This window comes from Adelges cooleyi, unplaced genomic scaffold (assembly GCF_023614345.1).
Source record: "Adelges cooleyi isolate 19-005CV unplaced genomic scaffold, UGA_ACOO_1.1 ACOO_flye_CR_arks_rails_tigmint_CR_PRNA_40, whole genome shotgun sequence".
Classification (NCBI taxonomy): Eukaryota; Metazoa; Arthropoda; class Insecta; order Hemiptera; family Adelgidae; genus Adelges; species Adelges cooleyi.
This window is the reverse complement of record NW_026096079.1, coordinates 279,748-305,829: the sequence shown is the minus strand read 5'-3', so window position 1 is coordinate 305,829 and position 26,082 is coordinate 279,748. Positions and strand designations below refer to the sequence as shown.

The following is a 26,082-nucleotide window of genomic DNA, read 5'->3' as shown; positions in this document are numbered from 1 at the left end:
TTCCTTTGAACTTGCTTCCTTTTATATTAAACTAAACGATTACAAACCCTGACTATTACTAAATTATAATATCGCTACACAATCTACATGATAATAGTAGTATTAATAATAACAAACAAATAGTTTGGGATTATTACATCCCTCTCTCTGCAAGATAAAAATTTATACAAAGATTCTTTTCTTTATACATTTTATAAACTATTCTAAAAAATGTTAACACAACAAAATATTTCAAGATATAAACTGACCTTTTATTTGATTACCAATTTTCCTATTGGGTTTTTTATTGCAACACAAATTATTACTACAATTTTAAAATTCAATTTTACTGCGAATAGAACTTATATTACCGAAAATATTTTTAATTCGCCCCAATTGTCTCATTCTACAAAACGTATAGCATCATATGCTTTTCCTGACAAGGCAGCCTTAAAATAATAGGTTGCAGATTTTCCTCAATATTCGTTACACAATCTACAACAATATAATAGTATTAATAATAACAAACAAATGGTTTGGGATTATTACATCCCTCCCTCAACGAGATGCAAATGTACACAAAGGTTCCTTTGCTTTATAAATTTTATAAACTATTCTAAAAAATGTATATAATATAAACAAATACATTTTTTTTCCTCTCTCTCTAAACGCATTTTGGCATGTGTTGACGAATTGGCATCTGGACAAGTAGGAATTGGCCTGCTAATATTGTCCGTAGTCCCTGCGCCACGCTGTTCGCATACCGACGCCGTGGAATAACCGTGATCAAAGTCATCCGTCCATTGACATCCCATAGACACTGCTATTTTAGATCACTGCAATCCAACACATAGAACGCCTGCAGGGCCAAGACATAATTAATTATCGGCTGCACTTGGCGGTGTTCAGTGCGTTGTTGTTCGTCGATTTGTTCCCTCAACTGATTTACTGATTTCCGGAAAATATTCGAATTGATTTGTATATTTGTGACCGGCTTTGCATCTACTACCGGAATATTACATTTTCATTGGTAAATAAATTTCCTCTTTTTTTCGGTCACACGCGATTACAAGTGGCTCTTCGGTCGTTGCACACGACCATTGGTTTTTCAATTGTAATTTGTCGAACAGGGTTGTTTCCAATTGCAAGTACATCGTCTCACAATTTTCCGGTAAGATTTTTGAACTCTGAAACATCTGAACTTCACACGGTTCTTTACTTTTACGTGGGCGGATCGACTCGGTTTGTGGACATAAAACGAATGTTTTTGATTTCTTACATATTAATATACCAACATCATTAAAAATACTACAATAATATTCACGGGTTTTACTAATTACTACACGATTTGCAATTAGGATGTATATGAACAAAAAAATCAGTAATAGCTTTTATAATGTTAGTTCTTGTTCATACGTCAATGGCAATTGAACAAAAAAAAAAAAAACAATTCCACCATCAGCGCGATATATCGTGATATCTTTAATAATTCATACAGACATTTGTCGGGACATGGTTGATGATAGTTGGATAATCCGTTTAGTCCTTAAAGTTTAAAGCTAACGTTTAAGTTAAAAAGTAAAATTAAATTTTAAAATTGTAGTAATAATTTGTGTTGCAATAAAAAACCCAATAGGAAAATTGGTAATCAAATAAAAGGTCAGTTTATATCTTGAAATATTTTGTTGTGTTAACATTTTTTAGAATAGTTTATAAAATGTATAAAGAAAAGAATCTTTGTATACATTTTTATCTTGCAGAGAGAGGGATGTAATAATCCCAAACTATTTGTCTGTTATTATTAATACTACTATTATCATGTAGATTGTGTAGCGATATTATAATTTAGTAATAGTCAGGGTTTGTAATCGTTTAGTTTAATATAAAAGGAAGCAAGTTCAAAGGGAGGGTTATGTCTGGTTATATATTGAGGAAAATCTGCAACCTATTATTTTAAGGCTACCTTGTCAGGAAAAGCACATGATGCTATACGTTTTATCGAATGTGACAAATATTGGAGTCAATTAAAAATATTTTCGGTAATATAAATTCTATTCCCAGTCTACAAATGCAATTAAGTTATCTAAAACAAATGCCAAAAGAAGAAGTATTTAGTTTTGGGAATCGTATATTAAATATTCAAAATAAAATTAACTGGGACATTAAATATGGGTAAAAAGTATACAGAAAGCAAAATTATTGCAGAAACTGTAGCTAAACAAGCACTTGCTATTTTAATAAATCGGCTTCATGATTCACTAGGCGTAATACTAAGGGCAAGAAACATTAGAGCATTTGAGGAGGGAATTTCTCTGGCTTCTGAACAACTTTAGGGTATGCCTTTTTAAAATTAGATTTTAATGGAGGGGGGGGGGGGTTATGTGTGAAAGACAAGTTTGATGTAGCAGAACCGTGGTTCCCAATACCAAGTGGGGGACTATTAGGACGATTTTTCTTGAACAAAAAATAGCAATCGTCGATGTAAATAATTAAGTATCTACTAATATTTCCGGAAGAAAACCAATTAAATAAATCAGTAATTATACCGGCAAGAAGTAATTGTCTAGTAAATATTAAAGTAAATAAATCTTTTAGGGAAAATGACCAACAGGAATGCTGGTTATTGAATAAACAGGAATTAACAGAGGATGTTATCATAGGTAATTGTATTAGTAAAATAAATGGAGACAAAATAATTGGGAATATAATTAACATTCATCTTGAAGGGGCGAAAGAAGGTCCGAATTCACATAAACAATGTCAAACAATTTTTTTGAATACAATTTTGTAAATGAAACGTTAACTTTTCTTTATAAAATTTTTTTAAATTATAATATTAGCAGTAGAATAACAGTATTATTGATTATTGTTTCAGGTCAAAACTACAATTGATAATAGCAGATTTTGAGGTTACCAATGTCAACGGAAAAGATATTTTATTAGTATCTGGAGCTTTATCAAATAGCCTAGACAAATTCAAGGTGGTCAAATTAGTAGGAAGGCCGTTAATATTGGCAAAGGAGAAAAACTAAGGGTATTTCAAAGGGCAAACCTACCAAAAGTAAAGGGTAGTATAAGAAGAATTTTTCGGGATGAACCGGAAAAACGGATACCACTTTTAAACGAACTAAGAGAAAGTGTTTACAATAAGGGAATCAACACCTTATCGACGGTGTTTATCCAAGGATATTTGCATAAGGACAATAGATCACCTGTATTGGTTTTCTGGAATGGTAATAAAGATCAAACTATAATGGAAAGGATAAGATTGCCCAATTTTTAAAACTTGTGCTTAACCGCGTACGACGAGGAGAACAACGGGATATTCTACTTAAAACTAGCCAATCTATCTAAGGAAAACAAAGTGGTATTAATCAGTATACCAATGAGAAAATATGAGAACAACGGGAGATTGTTAAATTTAGTAGAAGCTCATGGCATAATGTGTAAAGATAATCACGGAGACCGGGACCATCACAACCCAATGGGGTACGTTCTCTTAATAAAATGTGTATTCCATAAAATTATAAAAAAATACCAAGTCACGGAAATCATACGAATCATGTTTAATATTAAATAAATAATAGACCTTACTTTTGTTACAGACTGCTAATAACAGTGTCAATCAGCATCAAACTGAGCCATTGCAAACAATTTAACGACATACAAATCAACGAGAATGTATTTTGAAAACCAAGGACAAATTAAAATCAACACGGTGGAATGGACAATAGCTACCTTGACCTAAACCATTTCGCATCAAAACAAATATTGTTAAATGAACATTTAAATCAATCTCGGGAACTTTGTATAAGTAGCTCAGACGCAGAACCGATTTCAACATCAAACTCAAACATAACTTTAAAAACTGGTAATCAGACTTCTTGTTGGGAATTATGGAAAGACTGGTATGAATTAGGCCAACAAATAACTTCATACACGGGAGAGGTGATATCAACAGACTTTGTGAGGGAGAAAAGGGATTTGTCTTCTTCCGTTTTAGAAAAACATAATATTTGGAAAATTAAATAATAATATAGCTTCAAAGTATAATAAATTGATTGATCAAATTGATAAACTTGAGTTGAATCAAAATGAAAATGGAAAAAGAACAAATAAAAATAATTAAAAAACAAAATTAAATATATATCCAAATTTTAGCTTATATTCTAATAATACCGTAATGATGTTATTAATTCATAATTACAAAAAACAATTTTGAAATAAAAAGATCCCGGGCATAAAGATGGGCAAAGATTTACGAAGAACAATTGTTTTTACATTTAGATAATATGTCACAACAAAATATTTTAGAATTATTTACCTTATCAGATACAATTAATTATGCAAAGATAGGATTAATTCAGCTATTGTCACCTAAAGAAATATTAGAACGGATTTACCAATTGAATTAGGTTTAACAAACAAATAGTTTGAGATTATTAAAATAGGTATAATATTATAATAACTTATAATATTATCTTCGTTGCTAAAAATGCCCACTTTTGTGAAAAATATAAAACGGTTAACAAAAAGGATGGTAAATTTAATAATTTTTTTTTTTTTTTGACAATTTATTGAAAATAATAATTCATTATCCGTAAATGAAAAGTAGTTTAATCGAAGAATGCGAGATTTGGGTATCACAATAAGTTTCATTTCTATGTATTTAGAAATGTATTAATGATTAGTAAATATAAGTTCTCAAACATTGTGAAATCCATTATTGTTTAACAGGTTTTTTATTGATTATTTTTTAACTGGCTCATTATTGTTCATACATATGTATTTCGGGGGTAGTAGAATAATATGTATTAAATAATCTTTTATTTGTTAAATAACATATTTTACTTGTTACACTGTGGTGTTTTTTTTTTTAAAATATACCTTACTACTTATAATTTTATTGGTTTATTAATTTAGGGTAATTATTATCAAAACCGTATATTATAACCGGTGTTTTTGTAAATGTTTCCCAATTTACAATATGAAGCATATTCAGACAATTTTTTCGAGGTTCCAAAAAAAGATTTGAATTAAAAACCTATTCATATGGAAATGGTTTTTGCGTTTTCTGCTATTGTTTTTTGTAATTGTTCTTTGTTGTACAAATGTTACAAATACGAAAATATTTCACTAAAACAATTGATTTTTTATTCCATATAATTGTCGATATACTACTTTATGTTTTTATAACATAATGCATTATGTTTTCAAGGTGACACTAAAAATAAATAAATTAATTCCACTATATTTTAAGATAAAAGTTTAATTAATTAATTCGTCAATTGTCAGCACTTATTATCTAAATAAATAAATTTACAAATTATTTTTTTTCTCTTGAATTACTAGCATAGTGAGGTCAAAGCATACATATTAGGGCGGGGTAGATTACACGTTTTCCAAAAATATTATAACTGAATGTTAAATCACTAACAAATAAACTTTAAGTGACACCATGTTTTTTTTAATTTTGTACATATTTTACACTACATTTACAAGCAAGCTTACAAATTGTATAAAGCGTCATCAGTTTAATTAGATTGGTTCTAAGGTATTAGACGCATAATGATCTTAAATTTGATCCTTTACAAAGTAATAGCAAACGATTAGATTGATAGAAATTCAAAAGTAAAAAAAAAGTTTTTTAGGGGAGGTGTACAGACGCTGTATTTTATTTATTATAGGTTTTGTTGATTACTTTATAGCTGTACCATTAATTTTCAAAATTTTCAGGCTTATAGAATAAAATGTATTAAATACTTTCTTATTGAACAAATAACTATTTTATTTGTAACTTTTTGGTTTTAACTTTTTTACTATGTACCTTACAACTTATAATTTTATTGGTTCATTAGTTTTAGGTGTTGTACTATTTGGGTGTTTATTAGCAAGACCGTATATTACAACTGGTGTTTTTGTAAATTTTTCCCAATTTGCAATATGAAGTATAAAAAGATATTTTTTCGATGCTGAGATTTGAATTGAAACCCGATTCCTATAGAAATGGTTTTTATGTTGCCCTTGAAAATTATTTTTCACCTACTTTTAGTATTCAAGACTAAACAATTCCACTATTTTTCAAAATAAATATGCTTAAGTTAAAATTAATTCAATATAAAATATTAGGTATATTAAATATATATAAACACATATGAGATCGGTCTTTTGCACTTAATTAGCAAAATAAATGTATCAAATATATATATTATTTTTATATAAAATACTAGCATAATGAGGTTGGAGCGTATTAGGGTGGGGAGAGATCACACGTTTTCCAAAAATATTATAACTGAATGTAAAGTCACTATCAAATGAAATTCAAGTAACATCATGTTTTTTTTTACTCTTATATTTTATACCTACAATACACTACAATTACATCTTAACTAAACAAACTTATAAGTTTTTATTTTTCAACTATACAATTTTTATAAAGATTATTTAAATTGATTTTCTAGTATTTAATACACAACGACATGCGTTTTTGGCCAGATCCGACAATTGTCTTAAACCTCAATAGGTATCACCAAATCACTATTTCCCATTTATTAACATTTGTTCTTAAATTTCAACCTTTGCAAACTTATAGCAAACAATCAAATATAATGAAAATTTAAAAGCAAAGTTTATTTTTATTTTTTAACTTTGATGCGGAGTTGTGAAGCTATTGGTTTTACTTTGATGTGAGCTCTTTTGTAGTGTGTCTACACACTGTTATCTTTTTAATACTGAACCAATTTCTTCGAGTAGCAACTCTATAAATCACAAATTTTATCGAATTAACGGTAAGTACCTTTGAGAATTAGTAAAAAAGTTTAAAAACGTCTTTCTTGCTCACCCAATATTGGGAAAACCAACAAAAAACTATAAGAGTGTTCAACTTTTAACTGTGATTTTAATACGTTCAGTTACGATAATTCCTGCTTCATGCTTGACCGAACAGGATATAATTATTTAGGGATATGTTTTATATATTAATACTGCTACATGCTCAAGTAGATAACTGATATTTTGTCCACCCATTTAGAATGCATAATGTAGCCCAGATATTCATAGTCTCGATATTTGACGGCATGGGAGTTTATTAAATAAATAAAATGCTGACGCAACTTTTGACATATTTTCTGTAAAAAAAAAAAAAAACGATAAAACACAGCTTTGGTTTAAAGACATCGATATGTTTGTATAGTTTATACACAACAACAAGTAGAACTACTTGTTCAAACATTTTGTGTTATGAAAAAAATACACATTTAATGTATACAACTTAAGTACACATAGGAGGGGCTTCAGATCCCATGGCCCACTGTTTATGCCTACTGGTAAGTAATACATACTGGTATTCGTATCATTTTAGTTTTTTTTTCAATTCTATAGAAAACGGGTATTTTTCTGCAAATGCCTTTGTTGTCAAAGCGTTTACTTTAATAAAAAACAAAACAGGCATCCAGAAACGTTGAAAATCTTTAAAAGTTTAACGTAACCAGAAAAATACAATGTTTTTAAAGTTCTTTTCTTTGTTGGTTTTTATTATCGTAGCTGCTAGCTGTAATTCAACGAAACAATATGAAACTACAGATTCAGCTGCACCTGCACATATATCAGCTGAAGCCGAGGTAATTTATACAATTTTTTTTTAAAACTATTAGATTTATATTGTGCTGAATCTTTTATAATATAAAAGTTTAAGTTTTCCTATAAATCCATCTATGAAACAATTATTTTTTTTTTTTTGCTTAAAGGCTTACAGTTAAAACCTTGGTCATAAATATACACACAACAAAAATACTTTTTTAATATTGTTATGTTAGATTAAAATCAGTACAGTAACCTAATCGTTTGAGTTGAATTCATTCAATATAATAAATGTTTCATTTAACATTTTTGTTTAGCCCAAAATATTCGGGCAGGACCAACTCGAGAAATCTGATGCTGAACTGGAACATGAAAAAAAGGTAATTTATACTATTATTATCACTCTTTGATTTAATAATTAACCCTGCATCAGTCGCTCGTTCTATTACTGTGGTACACCGATAATAAATTTAATTTTAAATGGTTTTGGATTTTCTTCGTCCCAATGATATTTGTATTACCTTTAAATGACATTGTATAGTTGATATCTGTTATGATTTTGGACTTTATTTGTTAGTGTAATTCTGTATATTGAGCGATAAAGTTGTAAATTATGCTTTGACTTGGGTACATAGTTTTCATAAATTGTACGTTTATGGATGTATTTTAAAATTTATATATTGATGTTATACATTATATTATAACTATATAGATACATAATAAATATATATTACATATAAATGTATATACAGGGTGATCAATGTATCACTCAATATCTCATTGGGTTTAATAAGAAATTAAAACTTTTTTTCCCATATTGTTTTTATAAATTGTGATCTCAACTGTGAAACATTTTTTATTAAACCCAATGATATATTGAGTGGTTTACGATAAGTGGATCACCTTGTATACGTCTATATACATTTAAATATATATTTTAATAATATTGTTTTATTTATTCTCCGTTAAATTGTTACGGTTCCTTTTTGTAAGTATTAAATTAATTAATATTGTACATACATGATACAAAATATACAATAATTATGTGAATTGAACAATGTGGTCAAATCGTTAATTTATGTTGCAATAATACATTTTAATTAGCAAAATTGTAATTGTTCTACACGTGTAGACGCGCGACTACTCGCCTGCTATTTAAACCACGTGACTGATGCAGGGTTAATTATTGTTATCCATAATTTTGAATGTAATAAATGTCGCATTCTAAATAAAATTAAAATAAAAAAATTAAGCATAAAAGTATTTGTTAATTATACCGTATATGTCTATGCGTATTATGATTTTATATTCGGATTTTTTATGAAATTAACATTTGTATCGATAAAAAATGTTCAGATTATAGAAGATTCGTATAACGATTGTTTAAATTGGGCGAGCCAGGGTCTAGCAGAAATTCGTGACTATATTACCTTGAAAATATTATTCCTATACATGGGTGGTCTAGTAGAAGATCTTGTGGATATCGAAGAACGTGTCGAGAGTTATACAAAAGCAGCGGAAATGAAAGGTAAACATTAACAATATTATATATAATATACATATAATTACTTAATATTTTATTTTACCTTGATGTGAAACTGTAAAGAAGTTAGTTTTAAGGAAGTATTCTTATTCGCCTCTATATAAAATGAAATATTCACCTTGTGGTTTTTACTTACACAAATTATTAATCTTATAATTTTATCAAATATTTTATGCACCTTTAAAGTTTTTAACAGTTAATGTCTGGAAGATTTAAAAAATGTCAAACAAAATATCTTATAATACATATAAGGTGCCCACTGCACTTCAGTATGCCCATGTAATAACTATTAACATTTTATAACTGTTTAAATTCAAATTTGTATGTTTTGTTTTTGTTTAGACGAAATCCGTTTTGAACAGTTTAGTGTATTTTTAAAATACTATTGCAAACAAGAATACTCAATTATGACATTACAAGAATGTGCTGAAGAGAAGAAAGAAGAAGCGGCAAAAAGGTCACTTAAAGAATTGACAACTTGACTTTTAAAAAATTTTGCATATTTTGAAATTATTGAAATAGTTAAGACTTTTATGAAAAATGTTTAAATTAAAAAAATGTTATAAGTCAATCGTATGAGAACATAATACAAATTTATCCAAAATATAAAATCATTGAACATTGTTTACTTTTAAGCATAAAGTCTGATAAAGTTAATGAGAACAGTACAAGTGGCTTGGGTGTTATTATAATTGCACAAGTTTAAATAATAATAATTTATCATACGGTTTGTCCAATAAAATGGTTGGTTAAAAAAAAAGCACCAAATATGGCCTACAACGGGACAATTTTATACAACTTTTAAGGCAAAAAAAAAAATGTCAGCTCGTGTAATCATTATGCGAAAGTAGTGTAAATTAGATATCTAACGAAAGATACGAAAAATTGGTATGGTGGTAATTTAAGTAAAATATCAACACAACAGTAACAGGTAAAACCATATTAAGATGATTAATTATTATATTATAAAATGGAGTTGTGGGTTATGACTATAAATCTCACACAACGAGATAAAAGCTATTATAGTTTTAATAAATACAATTAGTTTGACACAATGCAATAATTACATAATAAAACATGTATAACTTATTATTTGTTTTTTTTTGTATCTGGAAAAATTTTAACGAGTAGTATGATTATTTTCTAACTTGTACAAGTTAAAATGTTAATCGTGTGAACAAAAAAATAAAACAGCTAAGAGAAATAAAAATGGTGACGTTTTGAGCATAAATGAGTATAAATTAATTTAACACTTTAAATGCCAAGATAAATAACTGAACTGGGATCGCCGGCATTATCAATGGAAGTTAACGTGTTAAAAAAAAAACAATCCTTAAAAATATTCATTAGAATAAAATTCATTTCATATTTTGTCAACTAAAACTAAAGAACCATTGAATCGTCGTGAAAGCTATGTTTACAGTTATAAGGTATAACTACAAAATCAATCTAAGTATGACCATCATACGCATTTCCTTCAACGGTTGGCTTTATACAACATTTATAGAAAAGAACTGAATAGAAAATGGTTATTGTGTAATTAAAATGTGAAAGTAGTGTAGAACAGCTGGTAAAAAATAAAAAACACAACATTATTATCTTTGAATTTGTTACTGCGACAAGTATTAAAATGAATTACATTAAAAAACAAAAGTTGAGCTTTGAGAGTTGTGAGTGTATACAAGTTAAATAATTAAAATAAGTTAATTAAGAATGATTATAACAGGATCTTTATATATTGTGTTTATAATAGTGAACCAGGGAAGTGATAATTTAATGATAAAGTTTAGTGTGATATTATACAAAATAATTTGAAATTGTACAATAATGTGGTATTACAAACAATATTAACTAAACAGATACTTAAATGTTGCATGTTTTTCTCAAAAAGTCGGAATTTTTGTACGAAGAAAAAAGTTATTGTTTTTTCTTAACAAATTTAATTGGTTTGACTTGTCATAAGTAATAATAAAAATTATTGTTAGTAGTTATTATTTGTGTACGCGAAATAGTAAAAATATAGTGTGAAATGGTATCAAGTATTAAAATATAATTTAGAAATTATCAATACAGAATAGTAGTGGGACCAAAAAACACAACGACATAGTCTTTAATTTTTTTTTTTTTGCTTTCGTGTTAAAACTTTGTTTCAATACGCAATTTTTTTCCACAAGGGTGAAATGCGGTATAATTTTGTGTATTCCCAAAGGCTTTAAATTTTCATAGGTGCACATAGCTGTTATTGAAATATACAAAATATGTGAACAAAATATGATTGTGTAACGCGTAGACGTTGTCTGAATATTGTACTCGGGTTTTTATTAGAAATCGGATATATTTTCTATTAAGAATGACTAAAAGTCAAGAAAAAAAAAAAAAAAAATTAAACCATCTATGTGTACAAGGTAAAAGAAAAAAGTACAAGTAAAAAATGTAACAGATATGTACAGGGTGATTTTTTAATAATTGGCCACTCAATATTTCACCGAGATTAAATTACTAATAACTGAATTGTTTTTTAATAGTGTTTTCATGACGTATATTGTGACAAAATCTTTCCTATAATGTTTATGTTCCTACCCCCTTCCAAACTGAACAACATTTTTATTTCAAATTTTGACACTCAACTTGATGTGTTGCCATACACATCAAGTATACACTGTATATCCAGTTAGACTGTTAATTACTAGTATTGGATAATTATTAATAAAAGTTGCATTCATAAAAACTAATTTGAAGGGAGGGAGGGTACATATTAAGAACATTTTAATTTGTGGACAATTGAGATCACATTATACATTATAAAAACACTATGAAAAAAAATTATTGTATTTATGATTTAAACAAGGTGAGATTTAGAGTTGCCCACGATAAAAAAGATCACCCTGTATAGGTTATTTATTTTATAATACAAACCACAAGTGTCGCCCTAGTTTTTTTCATGAAATATTATTAGTGCTTTGCAAAATATATTTTCATTTTACTTTTTTGATGGATATATGGAATACACCGACCTTACGACCAGTCGAATAAAAGATACAGTATACCTATTATCTTTCTTATAAGTTATATTTTTTGAATTGTTTCAATTATATTGTCCAGCACTATGAAGCTTTTCTGCATTTTAATAACGATTACATTTGTGAACGTTTCACCGATAATGACAGGTAATTGTTTAATTTTTACACGTACCTTTTCAAGGGAGTTAAAAATCTGAATAGAAAATTTAATATTTAATTCTTCATCATAGCGGAGTATGCAAATTCGGTTTGCATTACAAGTCAGTACCAAACTTTCATACGATATAAAATTGTTTTTAATTTTATCATTTCTGTACATAAGTTTGAAATAATTTATTACAGCTAACCACATGTATGCGGCTTTTGGCAGAAGTAAGATAATTTTTGATTTTCAGATGATTTATACATTTTTAACAAGCTATAGATTGTTTTTATATCAGTTTAGAATATAAGTGAAGGGGGTATTAGTATACCAAATTATTCTATATTATCACTACATTGTAATAGAAAATCGAATACACTATGTAATTTTTATTCAAAAAATCTATTCCTATAATTAAACGGAGTTTTGTATACAAAATATTTAAGGAAAAAAGGATTTTTAATCAATTTCGATCATGTAAATTTATTTACCAGTCACTTTGTACAAGCTTTAAGGTATAATTTTTAATTTAAATAATGCTTGCTAACAGAATTTCAAAAAATCTAACAAAATTTCATCAACATAGGATTAACTTATAAGGATCATAATTTATTGTATTTTATGAACAAAATAATATTATATATCTTGTCTGTCCTGAGTTTACAACAAAAACAATAATTCTTATCACTATCTACCTTTTTTAAGGCCTTCAAAATAGAAAAAATAATTTTAATGACCTTGATGACAATTTTTAGAAAGGTATAGACTATCTAAAAATGTGTTAAAAAATGTTGTATGAATTATTTATAAGAATCGAAACGTTGAAATAAAGTTAAAAAAAAATGTCAAATAATAACAAATTGACAAATAACAATACTAATGTTATGGAGAAACTTAATTTATTTGGTCAGATGCTAAATTTAAACGAATTGTTAACTAACATTGTGTTAAGAGTGTATTTAACAATAATTGGTGAATGATTTCATTTGAAATTTTATACATAGCTAAAACCACTTTTTGCTTATAGATCCTGTTGGAATGGAAACTGCAATTTCAAATATTATTAACGGAGACAAACCGTTCGGTAATCATTATTATGCAATAAAAAAAAAAAATTATATATAGATTGCTACTCGAAAAAAATGTTAAAATTGTAGTGTTTTAAAAATATCGAACATCATTCATTCATCAATTTCTATTATTTCTATTTCAGAGACACTTAATTTGATGTTGGCTATGCCAGGTAATAATATTTCTTATCTCTTATTGGAAGTATTTTCACACAGTTTTTGATAACAGGTAATAACTAATTTGGGCATAACATATTTTCGTTTTAATTTCAGATAAAGCAAATTTTAGATTCACAATTCAGCACGGTAACCAATTGTTATATACTACTAATACTTTACACAGATTCTTATATAACAATATAATTAATTTTTTTTCCAATGGCTCAAACTTTCAATCGATAGTAGTCTTTCCGAAAAAAAACTCCTTAGATTTTAAACGTCTACTTCAAATCTAAGTAGTACATCTCGTTTTTTCGTTTATTTTCATAGAAAAGATTAATTTTTCACTGAAAAAATTCTAGTTTAAAAAATATGTTCTTTCTTTCATTTTTTTGACAACTTTCACGTCGTCTATGAAAAACTGGTCTCAAGATTTACTAAAAAAAAAAAAAATTTCAATTAAAATCTAACAAATAAATGGATAGGTGTATACTTAATTTTTTATTAATTAAGAAAAATATTAAATCCTAACGAAACGTTAGCGAACAGCCATTTTTCAGGTCATTCATGTCATGTGAGTACATGTTATGTCATCTAATTTACTATTTGAAAATAATTAGTATGTACATAGTTAATTATCCACATAGCTTCATAACATATGTTTGTTTAAATTCCAGATAATTCATTTATTATTAACTTACCAGGTATCTAATTGTATATATTTTCTACTCCTAACATGTGTTAAGAATTTATTTTATTGCTTATTATATTTGACAACTAGTTAGTGAAAATTGGGTTTCATTAAGATTTGTTAGCCTTAAAACAATTGTTAAATTAATCACCCAATGTCGGCTTGTTAAAAAGTTAATCGGCATGTTAAAATATATTGTAGTACTTATATATAATACTTGTATTATTATTGTTCAGAAATTGTTTTATAATTTTTTTTGACCTAGTATACTGGTAATATATAATAATAAATTACACATTTGATGAGGAACTTCTTTATATTGAGTATTTAGAGAACAATTGAAAAGACAACTAGGTAGATTAGGTAAACAAGAATGGCAGAAACTTGCATTATAGGTTCAAATATCATAATTTATTGTATTTTGTAATTTAGATAATGTTATTATGTCTTGTCTGTTCTGAGTAGAACAATGAAAATAATTCCTATCCCTTAGGTAGTTTTTTTTTAGGTCTTCGAAATAGAAAAAAAAATTTTTAATCACTTTGATGACAAACTATTTTCAGAAAGGTATAGACGGAAAGGTTCAGACTATCTAAATAATGGGTTAAAAAATTATATATATAAATTATTTAGGTAAAAACGAAACGTTAAATGAAAGTAAAATAAAATGCCAAATAATGACAAACTTACAAATTAAATAATACAATCGCTTATCAGTTATCACATAACTTAATAACCAATGAGAACGTTGGAATCGAGGTAACCGCTTTGGTAACCCAACTAACGTTTTGTTAACTTAACAAATAAAATTTAACAACAATAATGTTAAGGTGAAACTTATTTCATTTAACCAGATGTTAAATTTAAAGAAACTGATAGCTAACTTTGTGTTAAGAGTGTATTTAACAATAGTTGGTGAAACCGGCTGATAATCTATTATATTAAAATTCCTGTCATAAGAAAATGTATATTATTTTTTTTGTATTTCAGAAAATATTGCCGTAGCTGATCAGAAGGCAGTGCAAGAAGCAATATTCCAAGTTACAAGTAAATAATATAAAGTCTAACACACATTAATGCGAATTATTAAAAAAAAATCATAATTATTAATTTTAATGATCATTTGAATTATAATTCAAACATTTGTGTGTGTTTTTTTGTGTAAAATATTAAAATTTTTCATATTTTTTGTACAGATATCCAAGCGCCTCAACTTGGCCGCAACGAAAGTAAGCAACCATTTAATAACTAACGAAAAATAGCCCTAAAATCCAATTTTATAAGCCTATTAACCAATTTTTTTAGAATTTTATATGTTAACAACGTAACTGATTTTTTTCACAGCTTATTCGAATGATCGTAGCACATTGTCTCGGCTTGGAGAAAAGAGACGAAGAATAATTGGAAATATTACACAAAATGTACTTATCACTGCATTAGGTGAATATAAATATTTTGTGTAGATTTCTACTAGATTTACTTTTAATTATAATTATTCTAATCGATGTACCATTCAAATAATACATTTATAATTTATACACATCTCAACTAGTAATTTTTTTTTCCACATATTATATTCTTGTATAGTCTATGCTATAGTCATTTGCTTTCTAGTAAACCAGCATATGATACTGTCTATCCAAATATTCTAAATAATTACCAAAGGTTGTTATTATTGACGTCGTTTACAATTTCTGTATCAACATATAGTAACATAAATCATACGTTTAAGTTTTAACTATATTAAATACACTTATTAAACTATCATTTTGTAATAACATATTATATATTCAAATTTATACTATATGTGACATTTTTATATAACTATCATATCAATAATATATTATATTATTACATGAATAATAATATACAATACAAGTAGGCATAGAACTCACACAACATGAAGGAATGAGTTTTCTAGACTCTTATTTTAATATACAGCTCTTGATAGCATTATGATTAAACCATGTTTGTTTTGTTAATTTATAGTCATTTTAAACATTTTTGATCCGTTGCTTGTGCAATGTCCTTTTGTCAATAATTTTGCAAGATATATAAAATATTTAAGATTAGATAAGAATAGTACACATAAAATAAAATTGTATTATCCCAATCTGCTATTATGTTATAGAATAAAAAATATGAAATATGTCTTTATTTAACTTTGTCGAAGTTCCTCCAGGGGAGGCTTCTTTTTTCTGTCAATCTGTTCTTTGTAAATACTATATTTGTTATGCTTTTTGTTCTAAATTCTATAAGATTGTATGAATTATAATTAAATAAATTTCATTTCAGAATAGGTTACACAAAATAGGGTTTTTTTATGTGTAATGTAATTGTTTTTCAATGATTATATTCATACACGTGTATTAATTGTGTTTTGAACAAAATACAAAAGTAGTTGTAAGCTGAAATTGTCAAGTTTTTAAAAACAATTTTTTTAATGATTTTTTAGATAAAGGAAGACCAGAATTCTCCAACCTTAAAGAAATATGTATTCTAATAGGTTTGGTCCGAAATATGCGATTCCCAGATACGTACATAAAAGCCGCTAGAGTTGAACAAGATGATCAAGATGATTTTGCTTGTATTTTAATTTCACAATATAGGAGATACCGATACAAACCTGATAACGGCTTTATTTTTCTGGTAAGACCAATGGGTAATGAACGTGTTGAAAACCTTATGGACGAGTTATTTAGATGGTTCTAGTAAAATAGACTCTCAATCTTAGTTAGCTTTTAAAAAAATAAATAGCACCTACTGTTTTTTTTTTTTACTTTAATAATATTTATATGTCGCACTTGTATCCAAATTGTCATTTAATTTAATGTATTATACAATAAACAATTTCTTTTAGCGTTTTTTAAAACTTTAAACCGCTTGTGATTTTATTAAATTCTATCCGTTGCAGTGCATAAAATGAACTTAAAATAATAATACTACCTGCCCACAAAACAATATGATATTTACCTGAGAATTTATTGTATACTGCTTGTGCTAGTAATGTGCTAACAGTCACTATGGTGAAGACAGGCGCATACTTATCAATATAATCAAAGCCTTTATTATGATTTAACACTTAAATAATAAATCTATAAATTTTACACATCTCGACATGTGATTTCTTATCCTTCCATGTTTTCGGTTTCATAAGTCCACACACTTTGTTTGGAGTTCCATTCTATTATGCAATATAATCCGTTATCAATTATTGTACCGATACAATTATTGGCATTAATATAATAATATGGTTTCAAGAAAAATTAAAAACATGTTGCACACATCTACAGGGTGATTCATTTTGTGTGTAAGGCACTAATTTTCTCAGAAGATATTAACATTTTCAACAATAATTTTTCCAAGATTTTTTGGCACACATTGTACTATATTTTTAAATATAATATTGAAAATCGTTATCACCAAACCTTTTATAAGTCAAAAAGGGCTTTTTGGTTTTTTTTTCATGGCAACATATGATTTTCGTTACATAAGTTTGTAGACAACAAATATTGTAACGTTTGAATTTTGAATTTATTGGTACATATTTTGTTATGACTTTATAAAGACATTAGTACTTGTTCGGAAAACGAAAGGTAGGCCATGTAGTATGACGGACTTAAGACTTAAGCTGGGGTTCAGTATCTATTATATTTTATGATTAATAGTTATCACAATCTAGTGCCTACTACACGGACTATATTAGTGACCAGTAATCATATATTTTATTGTTTGTACAAAAATCGCATAACATTTAAACATAACCTCATACAGGTAACAATTGTTGACAATTAGTGAAATAAGAAATTATAAACTTAATTAAAAAATTTAATTTAATTTCCTTCGTAGTAAATATCATATCATGAATAATGTACCTAGTTATGGCACAACTCATTATATTATATACTTTTAAAATGTACACATAAATATATATATATTATAATTTTACCGATTGATAATATTTTCTGTCGACTTTATGTTTGACGGTTTGTTCTTGGTCACAGTATTCATCTAATAGGTAAGTGTGTTAGAGTTCATGTATATCATGCCAGAGTTATCAACGGCTTAATGATTTTGACCTCTGAGAATGAACAATATCAATAATTATACTATGGAAATGCATTTTCAATTGGACTCGAGACCTAACAATTATACAATCAAGGTGTAATTTATAAATGTAAAGCATTAATTTCTAATCCGACAATATCCATGTTAATAACGTGTAATATCAGTATTAAGCAAATTTAACGAATAGTGTGTTATGTTATGATTAACTTTGAATAATTATTGATACCTGAGTTTGTGTACGTGAGTTAATATTACTCAATACATTTATTTAAATTATGTTTGAAAATATCAGTAATTATAGTATGCATTATTCATATTACTACACAGTACATACAAGTTATCACATACATATGTATGTATACATACAAGTAATCACTACTTGATAATACCAATATTGTTTTTATTTTTACCCAACACTTAGGTAAGTATATTGTTTTTATTTGATTAAATTAAATTATTATTTTCAAAATAGTAACATTTGTAATTTTTTAATTTATTAGTTGAATAGTTCTATCGTCAGTCAAAAGAGTAGTATTGTACTAATAATAAAATAAAAAATATGAAATATGTCTTTATTGAACTTTGTCCAAGTTCCTCCAAGGGAGGCTTCTTTTTTCTGTCAATCTGCTCTTTGTAAATACTACATTTTTTATGCTTTTTGTTCTAATTTTAAAATGAAATTAAAATAATAATACTACCTGTCCACAAAATAATATGATATTTACCTAAATAAATTATTGTATACTGCTAGTGCTAGTAATGTGCTAACAGTCACTATGCTGAAGACAGGCGCATACTTATCAATATAATCAAATCCTTTGTTATGATTTTTTTAACTTACTTACCTAAATTTCGCACTTAAATAATTCACATAAAAATACTTAAAATGGCCTATGTACTCAAATTATTGTATTATTAAAAATTATGTTTGTATATAAAATACTATGAAGTATTATAAGTAAAACCAACTGAATATTTTACTTTAAAAATACCTTTTAAACTAAGCGATATTCTATTTAAAAAAAAAAAAACTTTACATATTTTCATAATTTACACCTAGATTATATAAAAGAAAACAACGGTACCATGAGAAAAATATTTAAAATTTCTAACTAAATGAAAAGTAGTAAAATATATTTAATTTTAAGAAAGAAAATCATTTCCAGTTAAAAAAAAAACGATTATATTTTTGTTTATGCACAACTTTAAAAAAAAAAAATTGCCGTTCGTTCCATAAAGTCACTTTTTATCGATTTCACATTATAATTTACTAATTACGAATAAATTGATTTTATTTTGTATCTCGTTGGATAGTTTTTGGATTATAAATTTAAATAAAAAAATCCTTTCTTTTCCGAATTTATACATGTTTATTGTTTATGTATGAATATATTATTGTTGATTGTTATTAATATTATTTCTTATAAAGGCTAGATGGTGCTTTTTATTTTTTCTTCTCATTTATTTCGTTTTTTATGAGTAATGCAGTACTAAAGTCTGAAAATAAATAGTTAAAGAACATCTGCTGTGATTTTATTACAATAACAAATTCTTCAAAAACAGTAAATAAATTTGTGCACCGTTTTAGTCGTTATGTATCACTAACCAAAATAGTAACGAACAAAAAGATGACTGAATATTTTACCTCAAAACGTGTATACCTTATAAACTAAGCGTTAACCTAATACCAAATAAACAAAATTATAATTCATGTCCACTATACTATGCTTGGTTTGGAGTTTACTGGTTTCAACTCTAATTTTAAGTAATTCCTGTAAACCTGTGACCTCCCCGCCCCTACCATGATCTGTCACCAATATGCCCGGCCGATCCTACTGGGTCTAGAAAAAAAAATTAGTTTAAAATGTATTGATGAATATAGAAAAAAACATTTATTTTACCACACTACCTAATCAACAGAGATTTTCCCAATATCGATAACGTTTGATTATATTCAGCTGATTGCAATAACCTAGACTCATACTCCTGCAATAATACAGTAAAGATTAATGTTACAATGTCAAATATCGAGGTACAGAAATATCCCATAATCTAAAATGGATAGAACACATCAATTCACCGACTACAAAAATAAGGAATCTCTCCTATTACTATAAAATAAATAAAAACCAAAGTATAACAGTATGCGAGGCGCTAGTAAAACCAACACTGACTTATGGCATAGTTGCATGGGGCGCAGCAAATGAAATTAATCTTAATAAATTCAAATTACACAAAATTATATCCTAAAAATAATCTTAAATAAAACCCTTGGCTTTCGTGTAAATAACTTCTATGAGTAATTAAATATTTCCATTCGCATCTATTTAAAATAAAGTACCTATTTTTTTTTTTTTACCAACACTAATTATTAATCTTTTGATGTTATCAAATAGCGTATGCATCTTTAAAGTTTCTAACAGTTAATGTCCGGAATATTTTAAAAATGACCAAACAAAATATCATATAATTCATATGAGGTGCCCACTGCACCACATTATGCCCATATAATAACATATTATTTTCATGTTTGAATTTAAAATTGTATGTTTTTTCTTGTTTAGACAAAATACATTTGGAACTGTATAGTGCGTTTTTCAAATACTATTGCGAAATAGAATACTCAAACATTACACAAATGTGCTGAAAAGGAACACCCAAGTTTATTATCAAAACCATATTATATTACAACAGGTGTTCTTGTACATTTTTCCCGATTCGCAATATTAAGTATAAACAGTTATTATCTCGACGCTTATATTATGTATATAATGTATATTATGTATGGTTATACATATATTATAGGTTTGAATTTAATATTATCTAATCATATTGAAACGGATTTTGTGTTGTTTGCTGTATATTTTGTTATTGTTCTTCTTTGTACAAATGTTACGAATACGAACATATTTTACTAAAATATTTGACTTTTTGTTCGATATAGGTCGTTTTTTACCATTTGTGTTTATGACTCAGTGAACGTGATTATTTATTTTTTAAATAATACCTACCAATTCGCATCGGTCTCGCGGAGCCGAAATAATAATTATTAAAAACCTTACTTCAACCTTAAAATAACTCACATTTTGTCCTACTATAGAGTCTCCACAACAAAAGCGATAGTGAATTAAATTATTCACTTTTTGACAATTTTTTTTTAGAAAATAATTATTAATTATCCAACAAAAATACTGTGCACGAGGAAATAAATGTGAGACCGAGTGCAGCAAATTTATGTTATTTTTGCATTAGACGATCTTTTTAAGTCTAAAACCGTATCAAAATATGTCCAAGAAAAACTTTATGTAAGCTACGTAAGACCTGTACTGACTTATGCATGTGTAGTACAAGAAGTAATAAGTACAAAAGTATAAGAATGCAATGGGCAGTTATAGTATTAGACATACAACGACATGCATTTTTGGAATGATCCAACAATTGCCTTAAACCTCTATTTTTCATTTATTTAAATTGGTTCTTAAATTTAAACTCTTACAAAGTTATAGCAAACGATCAGATTTATGTCAATTCAAAAACTAAAAATATTTCTTATTTTTTTAGCATTGATGCGGAGCTCAGAGGCTATCGGTTTCACTATGATGCCTACTATGGCTTCTTAGTCTTTGAAACCTTAAACCTTTTCAATACTGGACCAATTTCTTCAAATAAGGAACTTTATAGATCACAAAGTTTTATCTACTTAAGAGTACCTTTGAAGAGTAGTAAAAGTTTAAAATTTTCACACTTATTTGCACACCTAAAATTGGGAAAAACAAAAAAACAACCGATAAAAGTTTTCAACTGTGAAATTAATACGTTCAGTTACAATAATTCCTGTAGATCTGTACTCTCTCGGTTTCCACTTTGGTTTGACCACACTATGACTTGACCCCACTCTGCTGGCTTATTCGGATAATATCACTTTCAAGTAAACGCTTTGATGACATTCTATGGACTCTAAACTTCAATTTAACACTTTCTTACTGAAATGGCTTTTACTATACTTAGTTTGAACATACTAACCGCAAGTTTGCATCAAAGCGTTTATTTCAAAGTGATTTTATTACTTTTAGGTAATGTAATTCCTGTAAACTTATGTCTTAGTCCTCTACCATTCTCGGCCTTCACTATGCGCTGACCCCACTGTACTAGTATTTTATCTAAAAAATTTATGGAATTAAAAAAAAAATGCTCCAATCTAGAAAAAGAAAGGGCATACTCGTTTTTTGAAGGGTTAAACCGAATAAGGAATAATTATTTAGGAACATGTTTTAGGCAGGTTTTCTCGATTATGAGGATAAAAATTATACTGCTAGATGCTGAAGTAAATTTTATCGAATTAACTGTAAGTACCTTTGAGAATTAGTAAAAAAGTTTAAAAACGTCATTCTTGCTCACCCAATATTGGGAAAACCAACAAAAAACTATAAGAGTTTTCAATTTTTAACTGTGGTTTTAATACTTTCAGTTACGATAATTCCTGCTTCATGCTTGACCGAACAGGATATAATTATTTAGGAATATGTTTTATATATTAATACTGCTACATGCTGAAGTAGATAACTGATATGTTGTCCACCCATTTAGAATGCATAATGTAGCCCAGATATTCATAGTCTCGATATTTGATGGCGTTGGAGATTATTAAATAGATAAAGTGCTAACGCAAATTGTGACTTATTTTCTGTACATTTTAAATAAAACGCTAAAACAAAGGTTTGGATTAAAGACGTCGATTGTTTGTATGGTTTATACACAACAACAAGTATTCTTGTTTATATTAAACTTGTGTATACATATTTTTAAATGATAAAAAAAATACACATTTAATGCATACAACTTAAGTACATACGGGAGGGGTTTCAACTTCTTTCAGGCACCTCTTGAATCTGCCTTTGTATGTATTCGTTTTCAATTCTATATAAAACAGGTATTTTTTTGCAAATGCCTTAGTTGTCAAAGCGTTAACTTGAAAAAAAAACAGGCATTCAGAGACGTAAAAATTTCTTAAAAGCTTAATTTCAGAAAAATACAATGTTTTTAAAGTTCTATATATTGTTGCTTTTTACTATCGTAGCTGCTAAGTGTAATGAAATGCATCAATCTGAAGCTGCAGATTTAGCTGAACCTACACACATAACAGCTGAAACTGAGGTAATTTGTACAATTATTTTAAAACTATTAGGTTTATATTATGCCGAATCGTTTATAATATAAAAGTTATCCTATTTATGAAAGAATTTTTTTTTTTGCTTAAAGGCTTACAATTAAAACATTGGTCATAAATATTTACAACAAAAATATTTTTTCGATATTGTTTGTTAAAAATTTGTATTGATGTTGTTATTTTAGATAAAAATGAGAACCGTAACCTAATCGTTTGAGTTGAATTCATTCAATTTAACAAACGTTTCACTTAAATTTATTTTTTAGCCCAAAATATTCGGGCAGGACCAACCTGAGAAAACTGGTGCTGAACTGGAACACGAAAAAAAGGTAATTGATACTATTATTATCATTTTTTTTTATTTAATAATTAATTATTGTTATCTGTAATTCCGAATGTAATACATATTGTATGCCAAATAAAATTTAATAAAAAAAGGGTCTATGCTTATTATAATTTTATACTCGGATTTTTTATGAAATTAACATTTGTATCGATAAAAAATGTTTAGATTATAGAAGATTCGTACAACGATTGCTTAAATTGGGCGAGCCAGAGTCTAAAAGAAATTAATGGCTATATTACTTTGAAAATATTATTCCTGTATATGGGTGGTCTAGTAGAAGATCTTGTGGACATCGATGTACATTTCGAGAGTTATGCAAAAGCAGCGGAAATGAAAGGTAAACATTAACAATATTATATATAATATACATATAATTACTTAATATTTTATTTTACCTTGATGTGAAACTGTAAAGAAGTTAGTTTTAAGACAGTATTTTCATTCACATCTGTATAAAATGAAATATTCACCTTGTGGTTTTTACTTACACAAATTATTAATCTTATAATTTTATCAAATATTTTATGCACCTTTAAAGTTTTTAAAAGTTAATGTCTGGAAGATTTAAAAAATGTCAAACAAAATATCTTGTAATACATATAAGGTGTAACTATTAACATTTTATAACTGTTTAAATTCAAATTTGTATGTTTTTTTTTTGTTTAGACGAAATACGTTTGGAACAATACGGTGTATTTTTAAAATACTATTGCAAAAAAGAATACTCAATCATGACATTACAAGAATGTGCTGAAGTGAAGAAAGAAGAAGCGGCAAAAAAGCCATTTAAAAAAATGACAACTTGACTTTTTAAAAATTTTTTATATTTTAAAATTATTGAAATAGTTAAAACTTTTATTAAAAATGTTTAAATTAAAAAAATGTTATAAGTCAATCGTATGAGAACATAATAAAATGTATGCAAAATATAAAACCATTGAACCTTTTATTTCCTTTTAAGCATAAAGTCTGATAAAGTTAATGAGAACAGTACAAGTGGCTTGGGTGTTATTTTAATTGCACCAGTTTAAGTAATAATACTTTATCATACGGTTTATCCAATAAAATGGTTGGTTAAAAAAAAACACCAAACATGGCCTACAACGGGACAATTTTATACAACTTTTAGAGCAAAAAAAAAAAAATGTTAGCTCGTGTAATCATTATGTGAAAGTAGTGTAAATTAGATATATAATGAAAGGGACAAAAAAATAGCTATGATAGTGATTTAAGTAAAATATCAACACAACAGTAACAGGTAAAACAATATTAAGATGATTAATTAGTATATTAAAAAAGGGATTTAAAGGCTATCATAGTTTCAATAAATACAATTAGTTTGACATAATGTAATAATTATGTAATAAAAAATGTATGACTCGTTAACTAGAGGGCTAATTTTGGGCTTCCAATATTAACGTATAGGTTTTATTTTATACACTGAATTTTGTCGTATGAAATGTTTTAGTATATTATAATAAACAATAAAGTATGCCAACAACACACAGTCAATTATATTGTTTTTTTGTTGTATCTTACTTACCTAAATAATTCACATAAAAATACTTGAAATGGCCTATGTACCCAGATTTTTTGTACTATAAAATATGTGTCAATGTATAAAAGACCTTGAAGTATTATAAGTAAAAACAACTGAATATTTTACTTTAAAAAATACTTTTTGAACTAAGCGATATTCTATTATAAAAATAAAACTTGCTATATTTTCATAATTTACACCTAGATTATATGAAAATTAAAAGAAGAAAACGGTACCATGGGAAAACTATTGTAAATTTTACTAAAATATTACTTGAATTATTTTTCTAGTTTATACACGTTTACTTATAAATTTATTGTTAATTGTTATTACTATTATTTCTTTTAACTGTTAAAAGGAGTTTTATGTTTTACTGAATTTGGTTTTTTATGAGTATTACAGTACTAAAGTCTGAAAATAACTAGTCAAAGAACATCTGCTGTGATTCTATTACAAAAACAAAATATGCTATGCTTATTTTGAAAATATATCTTTTTTCCCAATCCAATTCCACAATATCCGTGGCCTCTTTTTGTATAGTACGTTCAATTAAGAACATAATATATTCTAACGTTTGAGGTCTAAGGACAAACAGTGACAACCCAGACATATTTTGCAAAGCTGCTACTTTCACAACGTTGTATTTCCTCTTTTGCGGCACGTTTAATAATATGAAATAAAACAAATTATCATCGACAACGCCGTGCTGGACGAAACGAAATGGCGATCAGCCGATCCAGATGGGCTACTGAGTGGTGCAACTTGGTCGATTCACGATT

The 26,082-nt window shown here is 27.1% G+C and overlaps 1 protein-coding gene and 1 long non-coding RNA gene across 5 annotated transcripts; both read left to right on the top strand.

Annotated features, from left to right (window-relative positions):
- Positions 1 to 744: 744 nt before the first annotated feature.
- On the top strand, positions 745 to 4,203 carry LOC126841660 (uncharacterized). 2 transcript variants are annotated; one of them, XR_007686219.1, is made up of 3 exons: positions 745 to 1,009; positions 2,855 to 3,468; positions 3,585 to 4,203. It is a non-coding gene; the product is annotated as an uncharacterized LOC126841660 (long non-coding RNA). The 2 variants fall into 2 exon arrangements; XR_007686218.1 differs by having other exon boundaries at positions 745 to 1,150.
- A 3,104-nt stretch (positions 4,204 to 7,307) lies between these two features.
- LOC126841662 (uncharacterized) lies at positions 7,308 to 24,675 on the top strand. Of its 3 annotated transcripts, none has more exons than XM_050578253.1 (4): positions 7,308 to 7,598; positions 7,875 to 7,937; positions 8,914 to 9,085; positions 24,430 to 24,675. In XM_050578253.1, the coding sequence occupies exons 1-4, from the start codon at positions 7,479 to 7,481 to the stop codon at positions 24,567 to 24,569; spliced, it is 495 nt and encodes a 164-aa protein (XP_050434210.1). In that variant the 5' UTR covers positions 7,308 to 7,478; the 3' UTR covers positions 24,570 to 24,675. The 3 variants fall into 3 exon arrangements, 2 of the variants coding, with proteins under 2 accessions (XP_050434210.1, XP_050434209.1); XM_050578252.1 differs by lacking the exon at positions 24,430 to 24,675 and adding an exon at positions 9,443 to 9,671; XR_007686220.1 differs by lacking the exons at positions 7,308 to 7,598; positions 7,875 to 7,937; positions 8,914 to 9,085 and adding an exon at positions 23,972 to 24,100.
- Positions 24,676 to 26,082: the final 1,407 nt, after the last annotated feature.